Source organism: Syngnathus acus, chromosome 21, assembly GCF_901709675.1.
Source record: "Syngnathus acus chromosome 21, fSynAcu1.2, whole genome shotgun sequence".
Taxonomy (NCBI): Eukaryota; Metazoa; Chordata; class Actinopteri; order Syngnathiformes; family Syngnathidae; genus Syngnathus; species Syngnathus acus.
This window is the reverse complement of record NC_051105.1, coordinates 10,454,088-10,477,905: the sequence shown is the minus strand read 5'-3', so window position 1 is coordinate 10,477,905 and position 23,818 is coordinate 10,454,088. Positions and strand designations below refer to the sequence as shown.

The 23,818-nt window shown below is 43.2% G+C and overlaps 2 protein-coding genes across 5 annotated transcripts in view; both read left to right on the top strand.

Annotated features, from left to right (window-relative positions):
* Positions 1-15,005, top strand: part of myo3b (myosin IIIB) — a 47,615-nt gene extending 32,610 nt beyond the window's left edge. For all 4 annotated transcript variants that reach the window (XM_037240384.1, XM_037240382.1, XM_037240385.1 and 1 more), the window contains 7 exons: positions 305-401; positions 1,672-1,705; positions 2,602-2,713; positions 8,619-8,719; positions 9,095-9,141; positions 9,440-9,579; positions 14,876-15,005. In XM_037240384.1, the coding sequence (XP_037096279.1) occupies positions 305-401; positions 1,672-1,705; positions 2,602-2,713; positions 8,619-8,719; positions 9,095-9,141; positions 9,440-9,548 (500 nt within the window). In that variant the 3' untranslated portion in view covers positions 9,549-9,579; positions 14,876-15,005. The remainder of the gene's footprint in view (positions 1-304; positions 402-1,671; positions 1,706-2,601; positions 2,714-8,618; positions 8,720-9,094; positions 9,142-9,439; positions 9,580-14,875) is intronic.
* A 1,747-nt stretch (positions 15,006-16,752) lies between these two features.
* Positions 16,753-19,335, top strand: sp5a (Sp5 transcription factor a). The gene is made up of 2 exons (XM_037240482.1): positions 16,753-17,142; positions 17,946-19,335. Exons 1-2 carry the CDS (start codon positions 17,092-17,094, stop codon positions 18,999-19,001), a joined length of 1,107 nt encoding a protein of 368 aa, XP_037096377.1. The 5' UTR covers positions 16,753-17,091; the 3' UTR covers positions 19,002-19,335.
* The last annotated feature ends 4,483 nt before the right edge of the window (positions 19,336-23,818 follow it).

Here is a 23,818-nt window from a genome sequence, read left to right as displayed (position 1 = left end):
CCGGCTCTCATTTTTCTTTGCATATCATTTGACAAGACAAACATAAAGCAGTCGGAGTGCTTCTTTTAGCATCCCTATGAGCTCCAATTTGTCTCCATGTGGCCTTTGCTCCATTGCACTTCCTTAAATGATTCAGAATATCATTTAACCCTCACAGTTACATTCTGAATTGATACTTAATAGAGACGTTCGAGACCACTTTTTTTTTTTTAGACTCATACCAGTTCTCAAATATTCAGTAGTCACCGACAGATAAGTTTATCCATACAATTTTGTTCATATCTGAACTTCATCTCTTGCACAGCATACAGGGGCCATCGCGTACGTCAGGACTGTGGACCTCATGGACGCAGATGCAACCCCAAAGCCGGAGGGAAGACCACCAAGGAGGACCATATGGGGTGAGCTTGCACATCCTCTCATCAGGGCTTTTATTTCTTGCATGTTCACGCATTGTTGAAAATTACGACTCATTGTGTCGCGCCAGAGAGGGCATAAGAACTTTCGCTGCCTCCCTTTGCTTTCTAACACGCCGCTATTTCCATCAGCGCTCTCCTCCCCACGCTCCTCCTCTTGCACTTTTACAAACGCCCCAAATATCTTTCCGCCGGCCACAAATAGGATTTTAAGCGCTGTGCTGTTCTCCAGATGTAGGACTGAATCTTTGTTTATCCAGCACATGGGCCGGCCCATCATTCAGAAAGTAAGACTTGCAACTTCCAGTTAACTTGATTAAAAACAAAGAAATGCCACCGTGGCTTTGTAAATCAGAAAGCAAACAACGTCTTCGCAATTCACACTAAAATCTCGTATGACTTTGGGCCAACTCTGAGCAACTCCTTAACACCCCAATTCTGGATTTACACATCTGAAAGTGTTATGCAGCTTGCATCCTTCAACCAGGCGGGGGCTCATCGGGGATTTTTCTCTCCGTGTTTACAATCATATTCCTTGGTGAGACGTAGCTACTTCAAACCTCCACTTAACAATTCTGTTTAATGAGCGCTGGAATCTCTCCATATAGATTTACTTTGACATGATCTGGCCTGTTTTCCCCTCCTGCAGGGATTCTCACATTACGTGCTTTTCTTCTCCTGCTTTTGCATACACATTTGCTAGTCACAACTAGCTACATTTGTACAATAGCAACATATGAGCTACAAAAAGATAATGAATGATCTTCTATTAAGCAGCATCACGCAAGAGGAAATTATGCTTAATATAGGTGTGTTAAGGCTTTTGTACAGCATTTCTTCAGTAGTTAGCAGTTAAATGCGACACAAATAGCAGCAAAGAGTGGTTAGCTACGTACAAAGCTGTTAGCCTAATATGCTAACGTTCCAGTGTGCCAGCGTCAGCAGCGATTTAAACATTTAAATTTGTTTTACCGTTTCACTCTTATAGAGTGAATCATTTAGTGGGTGCTTCAAAAGAAAAAGTTCAGAAATGCAAAATGAAGTCTGTGAATGATGACTACGCGCTTGTTAGCTGCGTTAGCATGCTGGCCGAGTCTCCACTAATGTTATTAATGTCATTCATTGACCGTTCAGCCTCTCCCAAAATATTTTAATTGCTGACCTTTTAGCAGATTCACGTAATGTGCATGATCATCATTAGATGCACTACGCATGGTTATTTGTTTCAAAACATTCTTGTTTCTATTCCTGTCAGGTCTCCGAGCCCGAAGAACCTACAGAAAGCAAATGTGAGTAAGGAAATATCTATCAAATGAGAAATTGGTTGACTTTAGCCCTCTACTTTTAGCCGTCTATCTCAAATAGCGCTCTTCTTTTAAGCTGCAGATTATTCCTCTGGAAATGTTTTGAGTCCTCGAGACGAGGAGAAAAAAAAAAAAAAGAGTTCTCGCGCTTCAGTCTCCATCTCAGCAGAGAAGACAGGGTGGTACGGGAGCGAGAGAATCAAAAAGCTGGAAATTCACGGCTGAGAATAAATGCTCGCTTTCCCCCCGAGGTGATTTGTCTTTGCGCTCCTCTTTCTACAGATGTTAGAGCCCTTTTTTAGTAAAGACCTGGGGTTCTTTGGTAGCACTTTGATATCCTGCTCGGATTCAATATGTGAAATAGAAGAGCCACTCCGTGACTTGGAGCACATCACACTCTTTGAAGTCTGATCCAATTTTTGCTGCTCACCATTTGATGTTGAAAGGATGAAATGAGGGAAATGTACAGTTTTTGCCAGTAACTCTGCAGAGCATATGTAAGATTAAAAAAGCAAAATCCTTTGGAGGATGTACTTAGAAATGTTAAGCAGATTAATACTTTCCTATACCCCCCCTTTTTTTTTTTTTTTTATTCTGCGATAAAATTAAATATGAGAGGAAGTCGATGAGCTGGGTTTTTTGCCCCCCGACAATTATGCCGGTGTGTGGCTGTTTGCTAGGAGGGAGTGCAATTGCATTAGCATTTGATTAAAATTACAAAGCAAAATAATAGGTAGCGCTCGCTAAATTGTAAATAAACGAACACGGCATACACATGAGTCGATTTCTAGGTTGCGAGGGCTTGTTTCGGCTCCCCCCCCGCCCCCCGGGGTCCTCACTGACATGACTCCTTTGGGTGTGTTTACGCCTCTGCCTTCAAGGTCGGCCCCGACAGCCGAGACAGACACGTGAAAGACGCCAAGAGAGACAAAGACGGTGTGACGAAGCTTCGCAAGGAGACAGCCAGGCTTCGAGACGTGCGGTGTAAACAAGGTAAGCCCGCGCTCCATGCTGGCGGGTGCAGGTAATTACGCAGAAATCCCGCTTTAGTCGAGAACTAACTCTCATCCCTTCCCAATTCATGGTTGACAGCCAGAAATATTCCTGTGGCATTTTTTAATAACGCAGGTCAACTCATCATAAACGTCTCCCGCTGACATGAAAATACACAAACCCCGATTTGTTGAACACACGTTTGATTTGCTTGCCGCCCCCAGGCCATGAATGACATTAATTCCAATGCCCGCCAGGCTGAGTGGGTGGCTGCGCAGTGGGACCGCTATTTACAACCTCCACCACTAGGGGCAAAGGGGGGCCCGGCCCCTCATTAGTGTTATTAGAGGGCTACGAGCTAAGCGACAGAGGTGGAATAGCATTTAGCCGCGCGGCTGGGAAGATTACGGGGATTAGACATGATAATGTAACACAGACAGGGCTCTCGGAGCGGGCCCGGGATTAGTGTCAGCGCACCGCAGCAGGTCTGGGTTAGATAGCGGCTAATTCGCTAATGCTGCATACAGGTGACCCCCGCTCCCAGGCATCGCTGCTACTCAAGTGTCTGATTTGGAATGTCAAAGTGATTACGGAAGGAGACGTTTCAATAAATGGCGCTTTGCTCAAACATGCGGTTTTGTCAGGAATCTCGCCAGCTTTGGTTTTGAAAGGATACAAAGCATCAACATCCCAGGAGAGTTATTGCTTGTTTATTTCTTGATGGTTTTACCTCCACCAAGGAAATGATTGGCTTGGTTTACTGCAGAAGATTTTTTTCTGAGAATTTTTCAACATTTTCTTTTTTTTTGTTTTTTTTGTCCCTTAAAGGCCACTTTACTTCACATCATGCTCGTCCAAGTAGGATTATCTGGTTGACTTTGGGGTCATCAAACATTCCTTCATTGAATAGATATAAATGGAATTTTCCAAGTGTCCTGCAAAGTTGTACTCTTTTAACGAAACGTATCATCTTCACTATCCATTTATAACAAACCGATTTCGGCAGCATTCTCCTGCCTGGTTTTTGTTCTAAGGTCTGACTGCTTTCAGGAAAGTCCATTTGAATAAGAGACCAGGGTGGCTCCGGCACCAAGGGCACTCTTTGATCCGCGCACATCTGAAGCCCCCCTAACCCCCTTCTTCTTCTACGTCTTTTTTCACGAGAGCCATGCCAGATGTCTCGAGAGCGAGCTCCTTCCTGTGTCTCATCCTGCTGTCGCCTCTGGTGATCGCATCAGTTCTCCTGGGCCGCAGCTCGACCCGAGTGTGTCAGGATTAGCCGTGAGAATCGAGTTAGCGCGCCCCTCCGGACTCTCTATGCACCCTGCTTCCATTATTACCACAACAGCTCGGCATGACCTGGAAACTCTTAATGTGTCTGACGGACGTAGGGGTCGTGCAATAGCCTTTTGTGCTTGTTTTTTTACTTTCCACTTTTGCTGTCAAGCATGGCGAACAACCTTTTATTTCTCGTATTTTGTCACCGAGAAAATCTCTCACGTACGCCGTGTAGTCGTGTAAACGCGACGCTCTTAAAGACGGTGTCACCCCTCGTCACCTGTCTCCCGAGCATGAATATTAATAAATACGACATGTTTGGAAATGAGCCGGCGAGGTGCGTGCGAGAAAGGACGACTTTGCTCCAGCGAGCAGCCGATATGATCAGAGCGCTCCTCCGCCTGGTAAACAGGATGGTGCGGCGGATCAGTCAAAGCTGACTTTATGCTTTATGAAAGCTGAGCTACTTATGTTTAAAGGCTGTTTGAAGATTAGACTTGTGGTAAACATACATGTCAAGTGAGAGAGAGAGAGAGCGAGAGAAAGAGAGAGACGGCGTTAAAGTGGAGCAACAACACAGAGACCAATTACCTCTGCACTTTTGGAAGACACTTTTAACCTGCTTGTTTAATAAAACAAGATGGGAAGGTAGAGAAAAAGGAATGTGAGGAAAGCCTAATGTTGATTTATTGGTTGTACAATCAGAATTGCGCACCTATTTTTATGCCAATGCTAACACCAAAAGTTCTAATGTAATGATAAATAAATAAATGAATAAATAAAATTGCACCATATCATCTAGAGCAGTTCACAATATACATTAAATAGCTTGAAAAAAATAACTAAAACAAATATTTAAAAAAAAAAAAACACGGCAGAGATATCGAGTTTAGTTTTTTGTGGCCTCTAACAACGTTTTCTAACCAACCAATCAGAGCACGGAAAGATGCTGATGTCACCAAGGGCTTTGGCACTTTGGTGAGCAATTTGAAATAGTCCCTTTGTTTCGACAGGTTCAGTCACACTGGCCCAGCACAACCGATTCAAAAGCAAAAGGCAGATTACATCGACATGGTAACACAAAGAGACTGACATCTGATTGGACGAAAAAAGAATTGTAAACACTCGAAGTAGGGTAGTAGTACACTGATGTCAAAACCTCACCGCTGCGTTTCACTCCCCCCCCCCCCCCCCCCCCCCCCCCGAGCTTGTAAACATGTCCCGCCCACTGCCACCAACTAGCAGGTATCTTCTGCATCTCAACATGCATCTGCCAGACAAACGATCCACCCTTTCCGTGTTCTCGAGACAAATACTCTCCCTCCCTCTCCATGTCTCAACCCGCTTGATCCGTCCGTCTGTCCCGACGTATTGGCGCGTCATGCCTTCAGTTTTAGGCAAATTACAGGCTGAGCGTTGGTAAAGATTCGGAAGGGATCGCAAGTTGCAGGGAAGGAGTTGCCGCTGTCTGCCGCTACCTACGTAATCTCCTTAATGTCAGTGGGAGTCGTTAACAGGATGTACTTCCAAACTAGTCATCATCCATCACTATTCCAGCCCCTTAATCTCCGTAGACGTCGAAGGAAGGTGGAGAATAATACTTCAAGTTTTCGCTAAATTGACACCGGCGGATTCCGTCGTTTGATTTGGGGTGGCAAAGTTTTAACCGAGTTAAACAGATTTAGTCACGGATGATATGCAGTCCAAGCCATAGTAACCACGCTTGAAGTCTTTCTCATTTTTAATCACACCGTCATATTTGGTACCAAAACAATCAGCACCGTAATACTTGACTTTGGCGACTTTTTTTTTTTTTTTGCATTTGGTGATGACCTTTAACTTGACTTGAACTTTAACTTAACTTTGAACGGGATTTGTTCATTCTAAACACATCCGCTTCCCCGGTTACAACTGTGCTCACTCGTGCAAGCAAATATCTGTTATTTATTTTTCAACTCTGACTTTCAAAAATATTTCTCTCATCTTCAAAATGAGTTGTCCAGATTATAGGCCACACAAATTGTGGAAAAGTCTTTGAAGCGATTTTTATCAGACTCCATTTTTATACATCACAGCGTATGAATGAGTTGACTCCATTGATCCCTCCCTTTTGCTTACCTTGAGGCATCTCGCTCCAAACTTGCATATATTACGTCAAGCAACTAATGGACGACTTCCGAAAAGTCTTTCCCTCCTTTTAAAGCTTTCTTATGTTCCATATCTGTTGTCACTGGAGATGATTGATTTCAGTGTGAAAAGCTGCATGTAAGTAACAACATCCTCCTTCCACGTTAGTGAAAACAGATGCGGGAACTCCCCCTCCGTCCTCGTCCAGCACCCCCGACCGACATTATCTGCAGGAGGACTTGCTCATTTTGTCGTCTAATGCGAAGCACATGAGTTAGCGTTTATTGTCCCAAATGATAAAAGGAGTAATAAATCTCAGGAGGTCGGCAACGTTCTGGAAAATCTCTTCAACTTTGGATTTTTGTTGTTGTTTGCAACTGATGAATAAGACCTGTCCCCCACCCCTCCCTTTTTTTTTTGAGAGACGAGGCGGTTGTAAAATGGAGGGGAGCCGTCTGGATTACACGTGCTTCATTTAGACATCAAACATCAAAAGCCCCCCCTACAAACAAACCCCAAGTGTGGATGTCAGGTGATCCCAGTGTATGATTTTAAGGAGCAAATCAATACATCTTTAATTTATTCCAGTAGAAATCCCTTTTAGCGCCTCTTTCATGTTGCGTTGGGATTTTCAACAGATCTCCGAGTGGCATTTAGAGATGTAATGTGAGTCAACTGCGGTTCTTTAAAAAAGAAAAGAATACCTACTGTATCTCCAGAGGAGTTTTTTTTTTTATAATCTCCCGCCTGGCAAACATTTGCAACTGGAGCTCGCTTTCTTTTGATAGAGCTGAATCAATATTCAATGAACCGTGCTGCCTCCTTATTCCCACTCCACCATTATCACTCCCCAAAGACTCCCCCCCTCCCTCCCCTGTGTCAGCCATCATCTGACCTCGCTCCACGGCGGCCTCCCGCATGCGTTTTAGCGAGGAGGCCACGCCGGAAGCCGGCTTGGCAGCATCCCCGGCTGCTGTCTATCTGCACGAGCAGCGTTCCTCTGGGGCTCGCCTGGATCAAATGGCAACCATTTCCCAGAGAGAGGTGCCTCGCTGGGAATCCTGACCCATCCTCTGATCTGCAGCACGCTCCAATCGCTGCGGGTCAGAGTGGATAAATGGCCATGCGGAGGAGCCAGCCAACAGATTAGCGCCGAGCACTTTGAGGGAAATATCTAACTGGGATTTAAATGGCAATTACTTGGCTTCAAACACAGGTCTAGATGTTTTGCTCTTGATGGTCTCAAATGATCATCAAACATCTACGATGTAAGGAAATCAATCGGAAAGATATTTGAAATGATTTTTCCGGGGCCTTTAATGCAGCCGCTTTCAGTTCTTGTTTGTTTCTCCTTTCAGTTTTCGCTTCAGGAGATAAAATGCATGCTCTATTGGGTTGAGGTCCAGTGATTGACTTGGCTAGTCTTTTCTAGGTGTTGGAGAAAAAAAATAGTCGTTATGTATTTTTGTGTAACTTTACAGAGCCTCAAATTTTGCTATTTTTATTATTGTAAAAGGGATTCAACATTCCGAATTTTTATTAGTTGAAGTGGAGGATGGGTTGCACAAGAACTCCTATCATTTATATTCCTCAGCACAGTTTTGTGTGTGTGCACAAGCAAAACCCAGAAAAAAAATACACACAAAAAGGGTCTGTGGAGTTTGTTACATTTCGATCAGCTTCTCAAGAGTCTTACAAGGACGCCTGTGTTCATTAATTGCGAGTGAACACTTTGATGCCGTTTCAGGGGAATAACTAATTTTGGAATTATTAGTACACAGTGTGATTCTTTTTTTATCCGTTTTTTTTTTTTTTTTTTTAAATCTGCTGGACTTTCTGTGTGGACTTTTTTTTTTTTTTTGGGGAATTTCTGACCAAAAGGCTCTTGCAGATATCTTCATTTTACCTTCCTGCTGACAAACCATGTCATTTCTTTTCTTTACAGTGTACATAAGCGTCCCATAATAAATACTAAAAGGGGGCATGATCCGCGCCTCGGATGCTGGCAGAGAAAAGATTTGCTGTTAGCTGACATGAACTTTTTTGGCCATTTACAATGTGTGACTTGAGTAAACCTAGCGCCGTTCTGAATAACATTTTATAAAGCCGGTGGAAAGATATGGAAGAGAAGTCTTTGATGTATATGACTGAGATGTGATGAGGTCGCTTTGGAGAGAGCGCAAAGTAGCGTTGAGATGGAAAGAGCAAATTCAGCTTTAGTCAAGGTAGAGAGAGGCCAAGCTGCCATGAAAAAATACGCTCACCTGAAATGTCAGCAAAGAAGATGAAACATTATCTGCTATTAAATAGGAACGCTATGTTTGTCAAAGTGTCTGGATGCACAAATGTGGTTTTAGGTGCAAATAGTTCTGGTTCTGCACAAAGATGTGCTCGGCAGGAAATGACTGTCATTGTCATTGACACACCAAAAAAGATTTTTAGGGTGATTTTTCTTGCTACTGCTCAATTGGACCCCCACCGTGCTCTTCTTCTGTCGCAGGTCCAGTGATGAAGCTCCGTCAGAGGACCCCTCGGCGGCGGGGCCATCAACCCAAGCTTCTTAACAGCCCCGAAGACAGCCTGTACTACAACCAGCTCAACGTGAGTTCAAAGTATCCAACGAGGCCTTTTGTCTGACTTTGGCTGCGCACGCTAATACAATTAACGCTACCTGCGCCAGAGCCCGAAGCCCCGACGTCTTCGTGCCTCTTGTCTTGAACATGTGCTTATGCTCTTTATCTGTTGCTTTCATGTCAGGATGTCTGCCTTCACGGTGAATAATTGATGCGGTTTATCAAAGCTGAGCAAGATGCATGCTTCATCAGACTCACTTGAGCCCTTTGATCAGGAAAAAAATTATGCTGTGACTTCTGATATTATCAGCATCTGCTCGCATTCAACACAAAATCACTTTGAATTAAAAATTAATGACTCTCGGCTCATCTTTTCACTGTGTGCTCTTGGCCCTTTCCTCAGAGAACTCTGGATTACCAGGGGAGCAAGAGGAAGCCCAGAAAACTTGGGTAAATAACTGCTTTCCTACCGGCTCCGAGCAGAGAGCGGGCCCTTTGTGGAATTGGGTGAACCCGCAAATGGAGTTGTTGTTTCGTCATGTAAATGGAGCGACCGAAATAACGAGCTCGGTTTGAGCTTCACCGCGTCATTAGAGAGATACGTCTCACGGCTTTGTCAGCACGCCGATTTTAATTGTTGAAGCCCTTGACTTGATTTTGTTCTATAAAATGACATCTTAATTATTAAGAACTCCCCTGGGTGGAATTTTCCACGGGGATGACAGCTAACCTGTCGTCTTCCTTGCAGTCAAATCAAAGTGCTGGACGGAGAGGACGAGTATTACAAATTACTGTCAACGGTGGAGTCGATCCCCGAAGAAGAGTACGAGAGCCCGGCCCCCGCCCGCCCGTTCTAGCTGGAGCTCAGCCTTGACATCGCGTCAGCCGGTAAGACAGACACCCCAAAGAACATCCTCCTTGTTGGACGTGTGGCCGACCGGCGCCTTGGCTTGTTAATCCTCTCTGATCGCAGAACGTCGACAGAGACGACTGTCTTGTAGATCACGTTGAGACTATGATGTCATTTTTCAGTGCAATGAATCACCGCCGGCTTCTCACTGAGAGAAAAATGACAAAACACTCAGTTTGCCATAATTAAAGAAAATATGAATAAATATAAATACATATAAATAAATAAATATAATATAAATAATATAAATATAAATAATAGAAATGTAAATACATGTAATATAAATAAATATAATATAAATAAATACTGGCATAATTTAATCAAGCAAAACAAACCAATTCAGGAAAAAAAAATAATTGTCTGTGAACGTTGCTACTCAAGGCCTCGAACACAGTAGTGTTAAAAGCACGACATTGACTGTCTTAACACAGATCCAAAGACAAATCCTTTTGAAGCTCATAAATCTCAGCACACGTTCTTCTCACTGAGATCTTTCAGTCGTCAAGAGACCCCCCCCCCCCGCCCCCGTACCCCCCCAACCCAACCTTACTGCAAATTCCTCCTTAAATACTGAAATTTGTGTCGGAAATTTAGGCCTGGCGAGTTGATTTGCTGAGCTTTTTTTTTTCCCCCCTCCCTCTTTCAATTTGCATATCATTTACTGTATCTGTCTTTGTTGACACCCGAGGGCCTGAGAGGAGATTTTGATCTTAATAGGAAGAGTAGGGTGGTATGACTGAGGATCTGATCTTGCTTATATTCAGAGGGGAAAACATTAGCGCTCTGCCTAGATAGCGCGGCAGCTTGGCTTTAAAGTGGCCTGAGGTGATCACCCAACACCACTTTTTAGTACCATAGAGGTCAACGCAGACTCATTGCTTTTACAACCGTCTGCTTTTTCCACCTTTGGACTACAGCGCGGACATAAAAACACTTTCTTCAAAAGCTTTTTAACAAATAAGCAACAAAGAAATTGAGCACTTAAAGGCTGGTTATTACCGTGGAACTTCTAAAGTTAAATGACACTGAAGTTGTACCAAAAAAGTTTTATTTTTCAGTCATGCCGATGCACAAAAAATGGAAGCCACCTGATTTAATTCAAGGTAATCTCATATTCGTACTTTGGATATTTCTTAGATTCATGGTCATATCTGTTAAGAAGCAAAAATTAATAATAATAAAATCAAAGCGTAATAGTCCACTGGTAGTGTTCTAATGTCATATAGTTAGTTGAGAAGCTTTTCACCTCCGAAGCTGCAATAATTACTCCCTTGCTGGGATAGTTAGTTCCTCTGAAGAGCATCCTGAAATAGGTCACCCCAGCACCCTGTAGTGCATCTTAAAAGTACACTGAATCAATTAAGTGTGATCATGCTCCCCTGATTAATTTGAGCCCTGTTCTAGCACCGAGAGAATTTCAAATAGGCCCCACTGGTTGTGAATAACAAGGTTGGACCGTGGTGACAAACAGAGCCAGTGTGGGAGTTTCTATGCTGGCAAATTAACACCCTGGCTGATTGCCTGTGTTAGCATAAGCGAGGAAATGAGCGGAGGCGTCAGAGGACGCGCCACATGAAAAGGAGGGATGTTATGAAATATGGTAGACATTTTTTCCCTGCCTGTTTCTGGCCAACTGACAGAGATGGCAAAAGTACTTACTCACACTCAGTACTTGAGTAGATATGTGTTAAAAAAAAAAGCGCTAGCTACAGTTGATGGGACTTTTATGCTAGTAAAACAATGCCTTAGCTTTGCTAGCATTATAAAATGACTAACAGAAAACTGCTAAATTAGCCAATGATAACACAAACAATACACCTAACTTGTATGTACTGTACAAATAGATGATAAATCTGCTTAAGAGCCGTTAATTTTTTTTGTGATGTCTCACCACTGCAAACTCCTGTGTTAGCAGCTTTTGGCAGGTGAACAGCTAAACGCAAGTTAGCATTCAACGCTAGGCACCTGTTTTATTTTATTGTTTTCTTTTTATACAACATCATAAAATCGTGTTCCTTTCTTGCTTTAGCTCTTTAAATATGCCAACATCTGGCACGTGAGAGAGCGTTACTGCCGGCTAACGTTACTGCCGGCGCTATCCTGTGTAATTTAGCGATTTGTCTCCCAGTGAGTTTTCATGAAAGCTCGCATTCAATACAACACAGATTCCTTTCCCCCCCTAACATTTTTATCCAAAGTTTTCAACAACCTTTATGGAAATCGCTGGAGCTGCAGCCTTAACAAACGATGAAAAGCTTTTATTTTGTGAAGAAGCATACTTACCGTTTCACCTAACAGTGATGTCTTACTTCAAAGCGAGGACGCGATTAGGCCGACATTGTCCTCTCTTCTCTATCCGCTCAGTTCAAAGGGAGAGTTTGAATACCGCCGTTTCATGTGAAGCTTTTCAAATACTGTTTTAATGCAGTTTACTTGCTTTTGATATCCAGATGAGCCCGATTTTCATCACACTGGGTTGTGCTATACGTCATTGTTATTGCAAACCTCAGTGAAGAATGAATCGTTCCAAATCCAGACAGCGCACATTGGACTCGATGCTAACTTATCGAAAGCTGCTGTGAACTCAACATTGGATCTATTTACATCAACAGGTCTACGTTTTCACTTCATCCCAAGAGCAATCTTTTCTGGTTCACCTTCATTTTGTTTGAACTGTGCGTGCATTTTCTTTTTAGTAGAAATAATCTGTTCCAGAGGGATGGATTGAATCTAAAATTTAAACAGGATTTAGGCAGACATTGCGATGCTCTTTGCTCGTGGTTGCAAGTGAATAAATGGACAAACACCAGCGTCAGCCGGGTGCCAGATGTGCGTCGAGGCCTCAGAGCAAAAGAATATTGCCCGCAGACAGCATTAATGAAGAAAGTGTCGGAGCGGGGCGGCGAGAGGGAGCGCAAGGAGGCGTCGAGCAACAAGGGGATAAAAGAAGCATCAAAGGTCCGCTAATGACAAAAGATGCCATTAGGGTTACGCTAGCTTTTGTTTGGAGCTTCCTCACACCTGCAGTCAGTCGAGGGGTTTCCAAGTGTTGTTTTGTTGTTAACATTAGCACGGACATAAAAAAAAAAAGAATAGGGGGGTCACAGTTTGCTCTTTGCTAATCTGAGCGGTGACCAGTTGTTTCAACCTAAATTACAATTCTTCTTTTATTTGGAGATGAGGTCGCGTTTCACTAGAGCTTAACAGTGGTTCGCAATTTTTTTTTACACCAAATATCAGCTCATAAAATACGTAGCTCTCCAAATGCTACCATAACAGCTAACATTAAAATATTGTAATGTAGTACTGTAGACCTTCGTGTAATAGTCATTTAGTTTTTATGTACTGTCCTTTAAAAGTTAAAATTGTACTTTATATTAAAAATGTATAAGAAGTTAGACTGGGCATAGTGTTAAGCGCCATTCTGATATGTGATATTCAGTGATTCTTTTTCATACCACTAGAGGGAGCCCACGTACCACTAGCGGTTCTCGGCCCACACTTTGAGAACCACTACTCTAGAACAATAGAAGCAGTATGTAAAAGCTGTTATCCTGTGCGCCATGAAATTCACTGACTTGAAAGTTTTCTCAGTGCCTCCGGTGCTGGAATGGGACTTGACAAATCAGAGCGTGAAATTGTGATTAGCTTTCTTCAGTTTGTAGAGCAAGGAGGGCACGAGCAGACTTGGCATGGCCAAAGGTGGAACCTGTTTTGTTTTCGCCTCATCGCTGCGTCCCCAGATGGCGCGACCAGCTGCCACTGAATAAACACTGGACGGGTAACAGTGTGAGAATCATCGTGGACTTGTTTTGGTCCGGGATGCATAACAGAAAAACTTGTTCTAGCCGAAAGGGGGAAAGCAAAATTTGGATTGGACTCAAGATAAAATTCAATTTTCCACACTTTTTTTTAAATTAATTTGCGTACCGGAACCTCTGACGTTGAACATCCCTGCAGTTGAACAATTTGAATAGTTGTGAGTTCAAGCAAGACGGCAGCGTAATTCACAAGAGCTCAGTACAGAAGAACCCAATGAAATCATATCGTAAACATTCTAAAATTGCAGTTAAATGATATGAGGGAAATTTGGGATGGTGACACTTCAAAGAGATCGTTTTTCCATATTTTGCTGAGTCACAGTAGTGGTGAAACTCTTCTTTGTTTGCCCACATTACTTAAATCATATTATACAGTCTCCCAGTGACCATGTGATATTTTCCTTTTTTTGTTGTTTTCTGGTTAAGGCTGGAACAGATGAGAAGCATTTCCACATAATTCAATATGGAAAAATGATTTACGATTTAAGCGCTTTGCCTTATTGTTCGCTTCCACTGCCAACCGCAAGTGTGCCCGTTGTGGATGCAGCAGGAGAATTCCCCTTTTTAGTGTCGGATTATCACATCCAGGGTGGGCCGCTGGAAGGTACAATGACCCGTCCCGCCTTACGTGACCCCCGGGCCAAGCCGCGCATTGCCGGCCGGGGTCTTTTTGCTCTTTGCTGGTGAATATGCACACATCTCCCACTTCATAGACTCACAAGAGGGCGAGGTGGGGGTGGACTTGTATCGCGTTGCAGGGGAAAATTAGGGGAGACCAAAGTCGGAGTTTCTGTGTGTCGGGGGGCCGCGAACAATGGCGGCTTTCTGTCAGACTGAGACTTCAAAGGTCTGCTGAGTGACTGCTCCGAGTTCCACTTTGTTGTCGATCACTGAGGAAATTCACAGATGTTTTCTCATACGAGACACCATTATAGCGGTTCAAGTACCGCGTAGCCTCCAGCGCCCCCCCCCCCCCCTGTCCCCCCTCCCGCCGTCACTCTCCTCTCTCTCCAACACAGCCCTCTCCTCTCTCACACAGGATATGAACCACCCACCCTTAAACTCCCATATCTCTTGTCGAAGAAGACAAAGTTCCACGGCTCTCCGTCTAATTGCAGATAATACAGAATGATAATGTTTTTTTTTTTCCAAGCCGTCAAAACTGTCGCAACTGCTGCAAAGCACACTTTTAAGTCGTACGGTATACGTATATATAGATAAGGGTTGTGCATCTCTCCAATAGAAAAAGAATTTTCACACGTATCTCGAAACAATCTTTGGGTCATAATCATACGTATGGAATATATTTAACGTTTTAAGTCAAAAATCCAAATTAGACCGTTTAAAAAAATTTACAAGCTCACACTAAATATCACATAAAGCAAATGCCAATTGTGAAAATTCATACAGCTGCTTTGGGGTAATGTGTTTCTTTTTTTTTTTTCCTCTGCAGATTGCCTTCTTCGCCAGCAAAGTCAACCTGAAACCATAAAGCGTCAACAAACTACATTTCATGCACATTTGTATTTATTTATGACAAAATGATGTTTTATATGACACAAATAAATGTGGTTTTATTGTGATTTGGTTGTTAATGTTTTTCTCAATTTTGGAAAAAAAAAAACGAAACGATACCTTCGGAAGTTGCCACCTGCTGTTTCTTAGATGAGATTTGTGCAATTGAAGACTACACAACTAATCTGTCTTGAGGGCAACACAGTTTTGCCATTATTTGTGCCTTTTATGTTCAAGACTAGTGGCAAAGAGGTTCCACCTGTTGAATGTTATGGGAAAAAAAATAGCTGGAATACTTCAGACAGGGTTGAATCTACTCCGACTTAAATTGACTCCCTGGTATGCTTTTTATTATGCAGCAGGAAAACTTTGAGTCAAGCCAACAACTACTGATGTGACCTAGTGTCAAACTCCAAGCGTGGCCATAAGACGGTAAAGGTTTTCCGCAAGTCGATTACCTCGGGTACGGGACATTGTGTCGAGCACACGCTCTGGGAAATTCTCCCAAACTATTTCAAAGCGCCGCCTGGCCGTTGGGATGTCATTGAAATGCATGAAAATGGAAGAAGTTGACTTTAGCAGCTCAAAAGAAGAGATCAATTATTTGGCAAAGCTGCTGGTCTGAAGAGTCAACGCACTTAACGTACATGATCCAAATATCGCTTTCGTAGCAGAGAGGCCAACATATAGGGAAAATTAGCAATTTGATGTAACCAGTAACCGTGATGCTTGTAGTTCATAGAAAAGTCAGTAGTCCCCCCATTTCTGAAGATTTGGCAAATTTCGCCTCGTCACTTTGCCTCCACTTCTTGTAACCAAGCTTAATCTAGTTTTCATATCACTCGGCCATACGCAACTATGCCGTTCATGTCGTTGTAGCTTACATGGCTTGAGCCCAGCAGGGCCACCCCCCCCAATCCCACTCCCCCTCATGACTGTGTGCGGAAAGCCGTGGGAGAGGACTAAGAACATTAATCCCATCAAAGGAACACATCTAATTCAAAAATCTGCCTCTCCAAACTGGGTTGAGAGTACAGTGATTGTTTCGGCTGGGGGAAGCCTGATAACCGTCACGCAGCTGCTATTCGGAACTATGCAAGTTTCAGAAAGAGTACTTTTCACTTCATAAAACTACGAGAGTGAAAAAGAATGCTTTAAAACAAATTGTAGCGCTTTTGATGCTGCTTAATCACTTCATTAAACAGTGACAAGTTGAAAAATATCTCTTACAACAAGACTATTTGCATTTTTAGCCTTAATTACGAAATGAGTATGTTTGCCCTCTAGTGGACGAGTATTTAATTGTTCTACATGTCACTATACGGGGCTGGCATAGAAAGACATAATTTGAAAAGATTCTTTTTAGACCAATTAAGTGAAACTGAGATTTGTGCCAAAGGAATGAGCGAATGACTCTGATCTTAAAAATGATAAAAACATACGATTGAAACAAGTGAAGTGTAAAACAGCAAACTAGAACAGAGACGCCGATGCTGCAGAGATGAAAAATTCGAGTCACTTGATGTATCATCCCCCCATCGAGTTCTCTGAGATCTCCCGAGATAACAATGTCACATTGTGGCTCGGAGTTCTACTACAAATCCTTAATTACAAAAAGCGGATCAGATGACTCGGGCGGCCCAACGGTGGGCTCTCCGGGCGGCATGTGGGGGGGCTTTGATGGGGGGGGAAATCCAATTATTTGTCTATATACATTTCCCACATAGTGATTACTTCATTAATTGTCCCGCCTTTATCTCCTCCCTCCCCCGCCTCCCCTCGCTAATAATCAGCTCCTTTATCCCGCACCACAAACACACCATAGCAGCTTTGTGGATTCAAAGGATTTGCTTGCTTCTCTCAGAGAGCTGCCATTCTTTGATGATTGGACAGCAGCAAACTTCAAAGTCTGCCATCTTATTTGTGAGTGGCTGGCAGCCCACCAAAGTGCTTATCACGTTCTCTCAAGTGATCCACCGCCGCCGCGTCAGATAGTGCGAGGAGATCCGCCGGAGAGGAAGGCATCGCATCGGGGGCTCGCTCCAAACTGACTTTTTTGTCTCTTTCGACACCGATGCGCACACCTTTTTGAATTTAAAGACACTTTGGAGGCGCGTTTGAATTGCGCGTTTGTTGTCCAGGCGGAGGAGGACCATGGCAGCAGTGGCTGTTCTGCGGAACGAGACGCTTCAAGCTTTTCTGCAGGTTCGTTTTGGTCCAACTTTGGGGCACTTTTTATAGTAGAAAATAAGTGATTGGTTTTTTATTTTACTTTAATGGGAGCTGAGAGTTGATCCGAAGTCAAGTCAAAACTTTCTGGAGAACAAACAAATAATCTGCTCTGGCAGGAGAGTTCATTCGGGTACACCTGTCCAGAGGGTCCTGTTAAAATTATGACCTGTTTAACAATATTTTTGTAACCTATATAAAGTGTTTTCAAACGACTCTTAGAGTTGAAAATAATCTAAAATGTTAGTTTTCTTTTGTAGTGTTGTACAATCTGCGCTACATCTCCCAGAGGTATTTCTTATACTTTTACAGTAATATAAATTCTGCTTTATAAGATGCGTTCTAATCCATATTGCTGTTATTTAATTTTCAATGTACATCTCAAAGAAAATTGTTTTTACTCCTTTAGATACAGTTTGATAGTTAAAGTTGCTATGATGACAATATGCGCAGTTTTAGTGATGTCGAATTAAACTACATTTCCAAGGGAATAGTTTCTAATACATTGGTTCCCTAATAAACCGAAACTAGTAAATCGTTTTAAAAGGCTTTGCTTATTAATATACGTGGAGTGGTTTCGGAAACTTTTTCCGCTAATGAGATCGACAACCCAATATAAATTAATTTCACAAGTTTGCATTCAGTTGCACTATAGCTTGTTGCTAATATTTCTATGACCTCGTTCAGTTTATGAAGCAACCGATAGTGGTGTACCTATTGAAGTGACCATGTCAAGTTTCCCCTCCCACTGAAAACTGTCTCTCTCTCCCGCATTCCAGGACCGCACCCCCAACTCTTCCCCGGAGAACTGCAAGCACTCCCCGCTGGCTCTCCTGGCTGCCACCTGTAACCGCATCGGACATCATCACCATCACCACCACCCGCCGGGCTCCAGCCCGCCCGATTTCCTCCAGGTCCCTTACGACCCCACCACGCTGGGCTCCCCCTCGCGCTTGTTCCACCCGTGGACTAACGAGACCAGCCCACCTGGCAACTCCACTTTTGGACTATCCTCAAAGCCCCAGCCGTTGGGCTCCTTTGGCTCCCCGCACGAGTTGCCCCTGACCCCGCCTGCGGATCCCGGTTACCCGTATGACTTCTCGCCGGTAAAGATGCTGCCGTGCTCCATGCAGTCCCCCTGCCCGCCCACCTACGTGCCGGCGGTGAGCTACGCGGCGCCCGCCCCCATCCCGCCCGCCATGCCCACCTTTGTCACGGGCCACGCGGGCCAGAGACAGCTGTCCCCTAACCCGACCGAGGACATCCCTTGGTGGAGCCTGCAGCAGGGCAACCACGTGGCCCACCCGCACCGCTTCCAACTGCAGCGCGGCCTGGTGCTGCACGGCCACACGGCCGACTTTGCCCAGTACCAAACGCAAATCGCCGCCCTCCTGCACACCAAGTCGCCCCTGACTACTGCACGCCGCTGCCGGAGGTGCCGCTGCCCCAACTGCCAGTCGGCGTCCGCTTCCGGCGGGGGCGACGAGCCGGGCAAGAAGAAGCAGCACGTGTGCCACATCCCGGGCTGCGGCAAGGTGTACGGCAAGACGTCGCACCTGAAGGCGCACCTGAGGTGGCACTCGGGCGAGCGGCCCTTCGTGTGCAACTGGCTCTTCTGCGGCAAGAGCTTCACGCGCTCGGACGAGCTTCAGAGACACTTGAGGACTCACACCGGAGAGAAGCGCTTTGTGTGCCCGGACTGCTGCAAAAGGTTTATGCGGAGCGACCACCTGGCCAAGCACGTCAAGACACACCAGAACAAGAGGAGCAAGTGCGTGGACAAGGCGGCGGTGGAGCACGTCAAGAGGGAGGACTCGAGGAATCATTTTCTGTGACCCTCATGTTCAAAACACTTTAAAAAAAAAGTCATTAGTGCAATACGTTTTGGGGGTGAGCTTTTTTTTCTCCATCACGACAACATTTCTGGCTGTGTTAATGACCACAAAGAGGTTTGAAATCGCTGCAGCATGTCTTTGAGAGTTTATGGTCTTCAATCGAAGACCCCCCCCCCCATTTTGTAAATATTATTTAATAGCTTTTGTTGAATAAAAGTGTCAAGTTTTTTGCTCCATGGGGAGGTGTTTTTAAGCATGCTCTTGAGAAAGTTTGCTATTGTTGAGATGACCCAAATACAATGTGAGAATAAAGAATCTATAACATTTTGCCATATGTCTGTAGAATTCATTAACCTCACCGCTAGTTATATGTTAAATGGGGCTGATTACAACCCATTTTTAAGTACAAAACAACCCTAAAAAATGAGCTTTTTTTTTTTTTTTTTGTGCCAAACAACCCTGGGTCTGTCCAATTTTTGCGTTTGGGCAGGTTTCTCTGTTTAACTCCACCATTGGACAACTTAGAGCACCGTTTAGAACAAAAAAAAAAGTTTTGTTTGTGTGCCTCAAAGTTCCTGCTGTTCAAATATCATACCACAAATTGACCGTAAAAATATTGTGCCTTGACAAAAATAATCAAATGTGTTGCTTGATCGTTGTATTACACTCGGAGGTGTTCCTAATATTTTGTTTGTCACAGTTAGCTACAAGGGGGAAAGACAGCATTCATCTTTAAAAGTCATCCCAGGTAAATGTGTGAATACTTGACATTTACAATTTTATGTGTGTGATGTGACGCTAAAGACTTTCAGATTTCAGCACCCTTAGCCAAAATGTTAGCTCCATAGATATGACGTCTTTTAAGCATTTGATGTTTAAAAATAAGGTGCCCGAGCATTGAATTTCAATCTCCATTGAGCAAATGCAATGTCAGCCTTCTTCAGTGCATGCCAGGGTACCCTCTCTCTTGTTCTCCTTGTCTTGTATCCTATCAATGGAAAAAAAAAAGTTATCCTGAAAGAAAACCTTGTGCAAACTATTATCTATTTCCCTGCCTCAACAGCGCCCCCCTCTGCAAGTGGTCGCAATGATTCATGGCAACGAGTTGGTCAAACTGTTGCTTGACTTTAATTTCTAAAGAATGGTTGCGCAAGTACAGTTCAGTTGTATTTAACTTTTAAGTATAATTCATTTAATATTTTAAGAAGACTTTATTTAACCGGGTATATAAGAAAGATCTCGTGATTAAAAATCTCTTGGGTACTCTGCTACTGTAATTTAATGTTGCACAATGTATTTACATTTTACATATTTACATTTCACCCACTGTCAGTAGTTGTCATTCCAAAGCATTTAATTTAATTTCTTCTATTGTCTTCTTGTGTTCAAGCATGTGGCCTCTTGAAAAGAAAGAGACAGCACGAAAGTTGGCCCACAGAGAAAAGCACAGTGGCGTCTCTCATCTCTGCACTGGAAGGAAAATGGCAGGAATTGCCCCGAGGTCAACACATCAGTGGCTGACAGCCCTTGACTGGAGCCTCGAGCGGGAACCTCAAACAAAACTTCAAACCCCGAAAAAAAGCAGTCAAAGCAGAGTGGACTTTTATTTCAAGAATCATTTTGGTAAGGCTCACTTAGGTTGTGAAAATTCTCACTTCACTATGACAAATAGCTGGGAAACAAAAGTCTGCACACCCCAGGTCAAATACTTTGACTTCAGTGTAGCAAATTTAAAACTTTTTTTTTTTAAGTAATAATATGAAGTTGTTTTGTAGCTAATTTGGAGATGGTTAGACAAAAACACAAGTAAATATGCTAGCTATGGTTTTTTTTACTTCACACAACGCTGTATTTAGTCATATCCTTGTGGAAAAAAAAACCCACATCAATATTATCAGGCAGTACAGTGACGCCTAAAAAAAAGAGGGGGTTGGGTGGCAGGGTCCACAAAGGAAAACCTCCCTTCCAACTGTAACATTTTTATCCAAATTTTCTGATCCTATTATGAAGGGCGGTCTATGGATGGATATGTTGAATGGCGGCAGACTCGCCCCGCTAAGAAGGGCTTTTGTTTGCCTCTGATTTCATCTCATTGTCCAATCAAAGCGGCATTCTCCGTCACTGTGGGGGGCCATAATTCCTGACTCCTCCTATGGTGCGGCTTTAAGTGGATTTTGCCAAACTTAACGAAAGATCTTAAGAGCAGAGATTTCCTCCCATAAGTTCTGAGGAGCACCGTTTTCTTTTTTAATCAGTCATCACAAACTCCATTTGCATAAAATCATAGCAGATTAATTCCACTCTCCTCTTGGCTTTTTCTGGGGTCCTAGCAAGGTGACCCTTGGTCAGTTCAGAAATCAAATTATGTCCTTTATAGTTTTATAAGGGTGGATATAAAAAGTCTACACACCCGCGACCATTTGAAGTGCTTTTGAAAAACTCACCTGTTTGCTGTTTGCAAAGCAATTCTATATGAATGTGGCGCCCTCTTGTGGCATCTTGTTGCCAAGTCACTATGTTGAAGTGATTTGAATAGCGGAAGTCTACCGTAATGCATTCTTTGACTTATCAAGTTACAATGATCTGTTCGACTTCAGTTGGTTATTAAATTAATTAAATTCAATTAAACGGGTCAATGTGAACAGCGCAACAGTGAAGTGACGTCACAGAGGTTTATTGGTTGGCATTGCTCACTCTTTGAGAGGGCAACAAATGTGGTTTTTACTCTAAAAGATCCCAAAATGAAGTCTTTGTAAAAGAAATAACAGTTAAAAAGAAATGCAATCTCAAATGATGATGCAATCCAAATAATGACGTCAATAATCAAAATGTTGCTGACAACAATGCTGCTGCTCAAAATGACGATGAAAAGGGTAAACAGAAAATATTTGTGATCGAACTGTTCTTGATTCCATGACAAGAAGATATTTTCCCAGAGGACATTTTGTTAACATGTGCCAACTGTCAAGCAAGCGAAGCCACTTTAGATCAGGTTCAACTGCTTGCATAAAAACAAAGACTGAGAAAGCTTGCCAAATTATTCCTCGAATTATAATCAGCCATTTTGAGGGATTTACAATGTTAGGAGAAAATTAAAGGATTTTGTTTCTGTATATTTTAATTGTCTTTTAAGGGAGCAATGAGTATTTCAACCGTGAAAATTGTCTAATTGGATTCTGACTTCGATGCGTCACACACACAACAGTGAATTTCATGCCGGCCGGCTCTGATTTAAAATGCTGAATGAAGGTTGGTGTAAAAAGAGGGTCAGCAGAGTCACTCTCACGCTGAGCGCCGTCTTTCATACATCAGCACGCAATGATTAAAGTCGAATTAATACGTGACACTTTCCTCACAACTGATTAACATCGGCATTGAATGAATGAATATGTTTAAACGGCGATGGGCGCTTGCCAGCTTTATCTTTGTCACCCTCCAGCCGAACCTTAAACCTCCTTAAGGTGCATTCACGAGTGTCACTGGTGCTTGATGACATGATCATATGAGGTAGGACAAAATGACACTCAAGTGGGCTCATGGTGTCTGCTGATTTTCTCCCTCATGCTCCATTTGGATTGTGCGCCATCTTGCGGACATTTTTATGCAGCTCCCGAAAGACAAAAATGGCCTCAACCTCGCTTTTACTTTAACTTAAATTATATATTTATTTTACAGTATATACTATAGTTGTGTGTTTGTGGGTATTTATGTGAGAGGTGGGTGAAATTGAACCTATCGCCCAATCCACGCTCTCACTCGTGTTTTATCGTTTTTGGGTCAAGGTTCTGTGCAAGTTGTTCCATACCAAACGCCTCTAACTTGCTTTTACATACCTTGCTTGGTGCACCGGGGCACAATAAAAGGCCTTCCGGAAACTTTTGCCATAAATTTGGACGCATGCAATGGTCTGAGGCTGCACTGCGACTGAGCACGTCACAGTCCAGAGGTCCCAGATTAGAATCTTGGGCCCTACTGGGTGGAGTTAAGGTGTTCTCTGGGGTACTCTGCCTTCCTCCCATATCCCTAAAACATTTTAAGACTATCAAAGACCGCAAATCTTCCCAGAGAAAACATGAACGTCAAGATGCCTTAAAGAGAATTATTGGCTGTTTCACCGCGTCAGTGTGGAGCTGTCCAGTGCTGAAAACACAACACGCGTCACTGGAGTGCTCGCAAGACTTTTCCGCTTCTCTTACGCATGGATGACAGCGATTCAGGGTGGTGGTGGATTGATGGATAAATAGATGAATGGATGAAATGACCCCTTAAGTGCAGTTGATTAGTTATGCACATCAGTGCGTTGCGAGGGAGGATTATTCGACTATTCTTAATTGTTCCGAATGTTATTTATTTACTATAAATAGGTCATCTTTGTGCAATCTGCTTTGCCATTGACGTATAGCAGAAATGTTCATTCGCAAGGAAAAACGAGATCCAGAAATTAAGCATTGCACTGGTTGAGAATTTCTGGTTGCTTACTGCCATCTAGCGGTTAGTATAAGAGTGACACGCGACAGTATATGGAATAAGACTGAAGAACCACGTCCAAAAATGAGATAAGCAATGATGACGTCATAGAAAATGTTATAGTTCCTGGAAAATTAATGGCTGTTGACAGTATAGGAGGAGGTGGGAGGGGGACGAAATGGTAAACGATTGAAGGATTGATTGGCTATGGCATTTTTTTTTAAATTTTTTTTTTATAAATCTTCCTCCTCAATCACACCGACACACACCCTCCTCTCTTCTCCCCTCTCACTTAATGTGTTTCTCCACTACCATCAAACTTGAGGTCCGTGACGAGGACTCTGAGAAGA

Bases quoted from the DNA above. Each gene is read 5' to 3' on its own strand.
- sp5a (XM_037240482.1), top strand. From the start codon at position 17,092: ATGGCAGCAGTGGCTGTTCTGCGGAACGAGACGCTTCAAGCTTTTCTG. The intron at 17,143-17,945 runs GTTCGTTTTGGT...CCCGCATTCCAG, and splicing joins CGCTTCAAGCTTTTCTGCAG to GACCGCACCCCCAACTCTTC.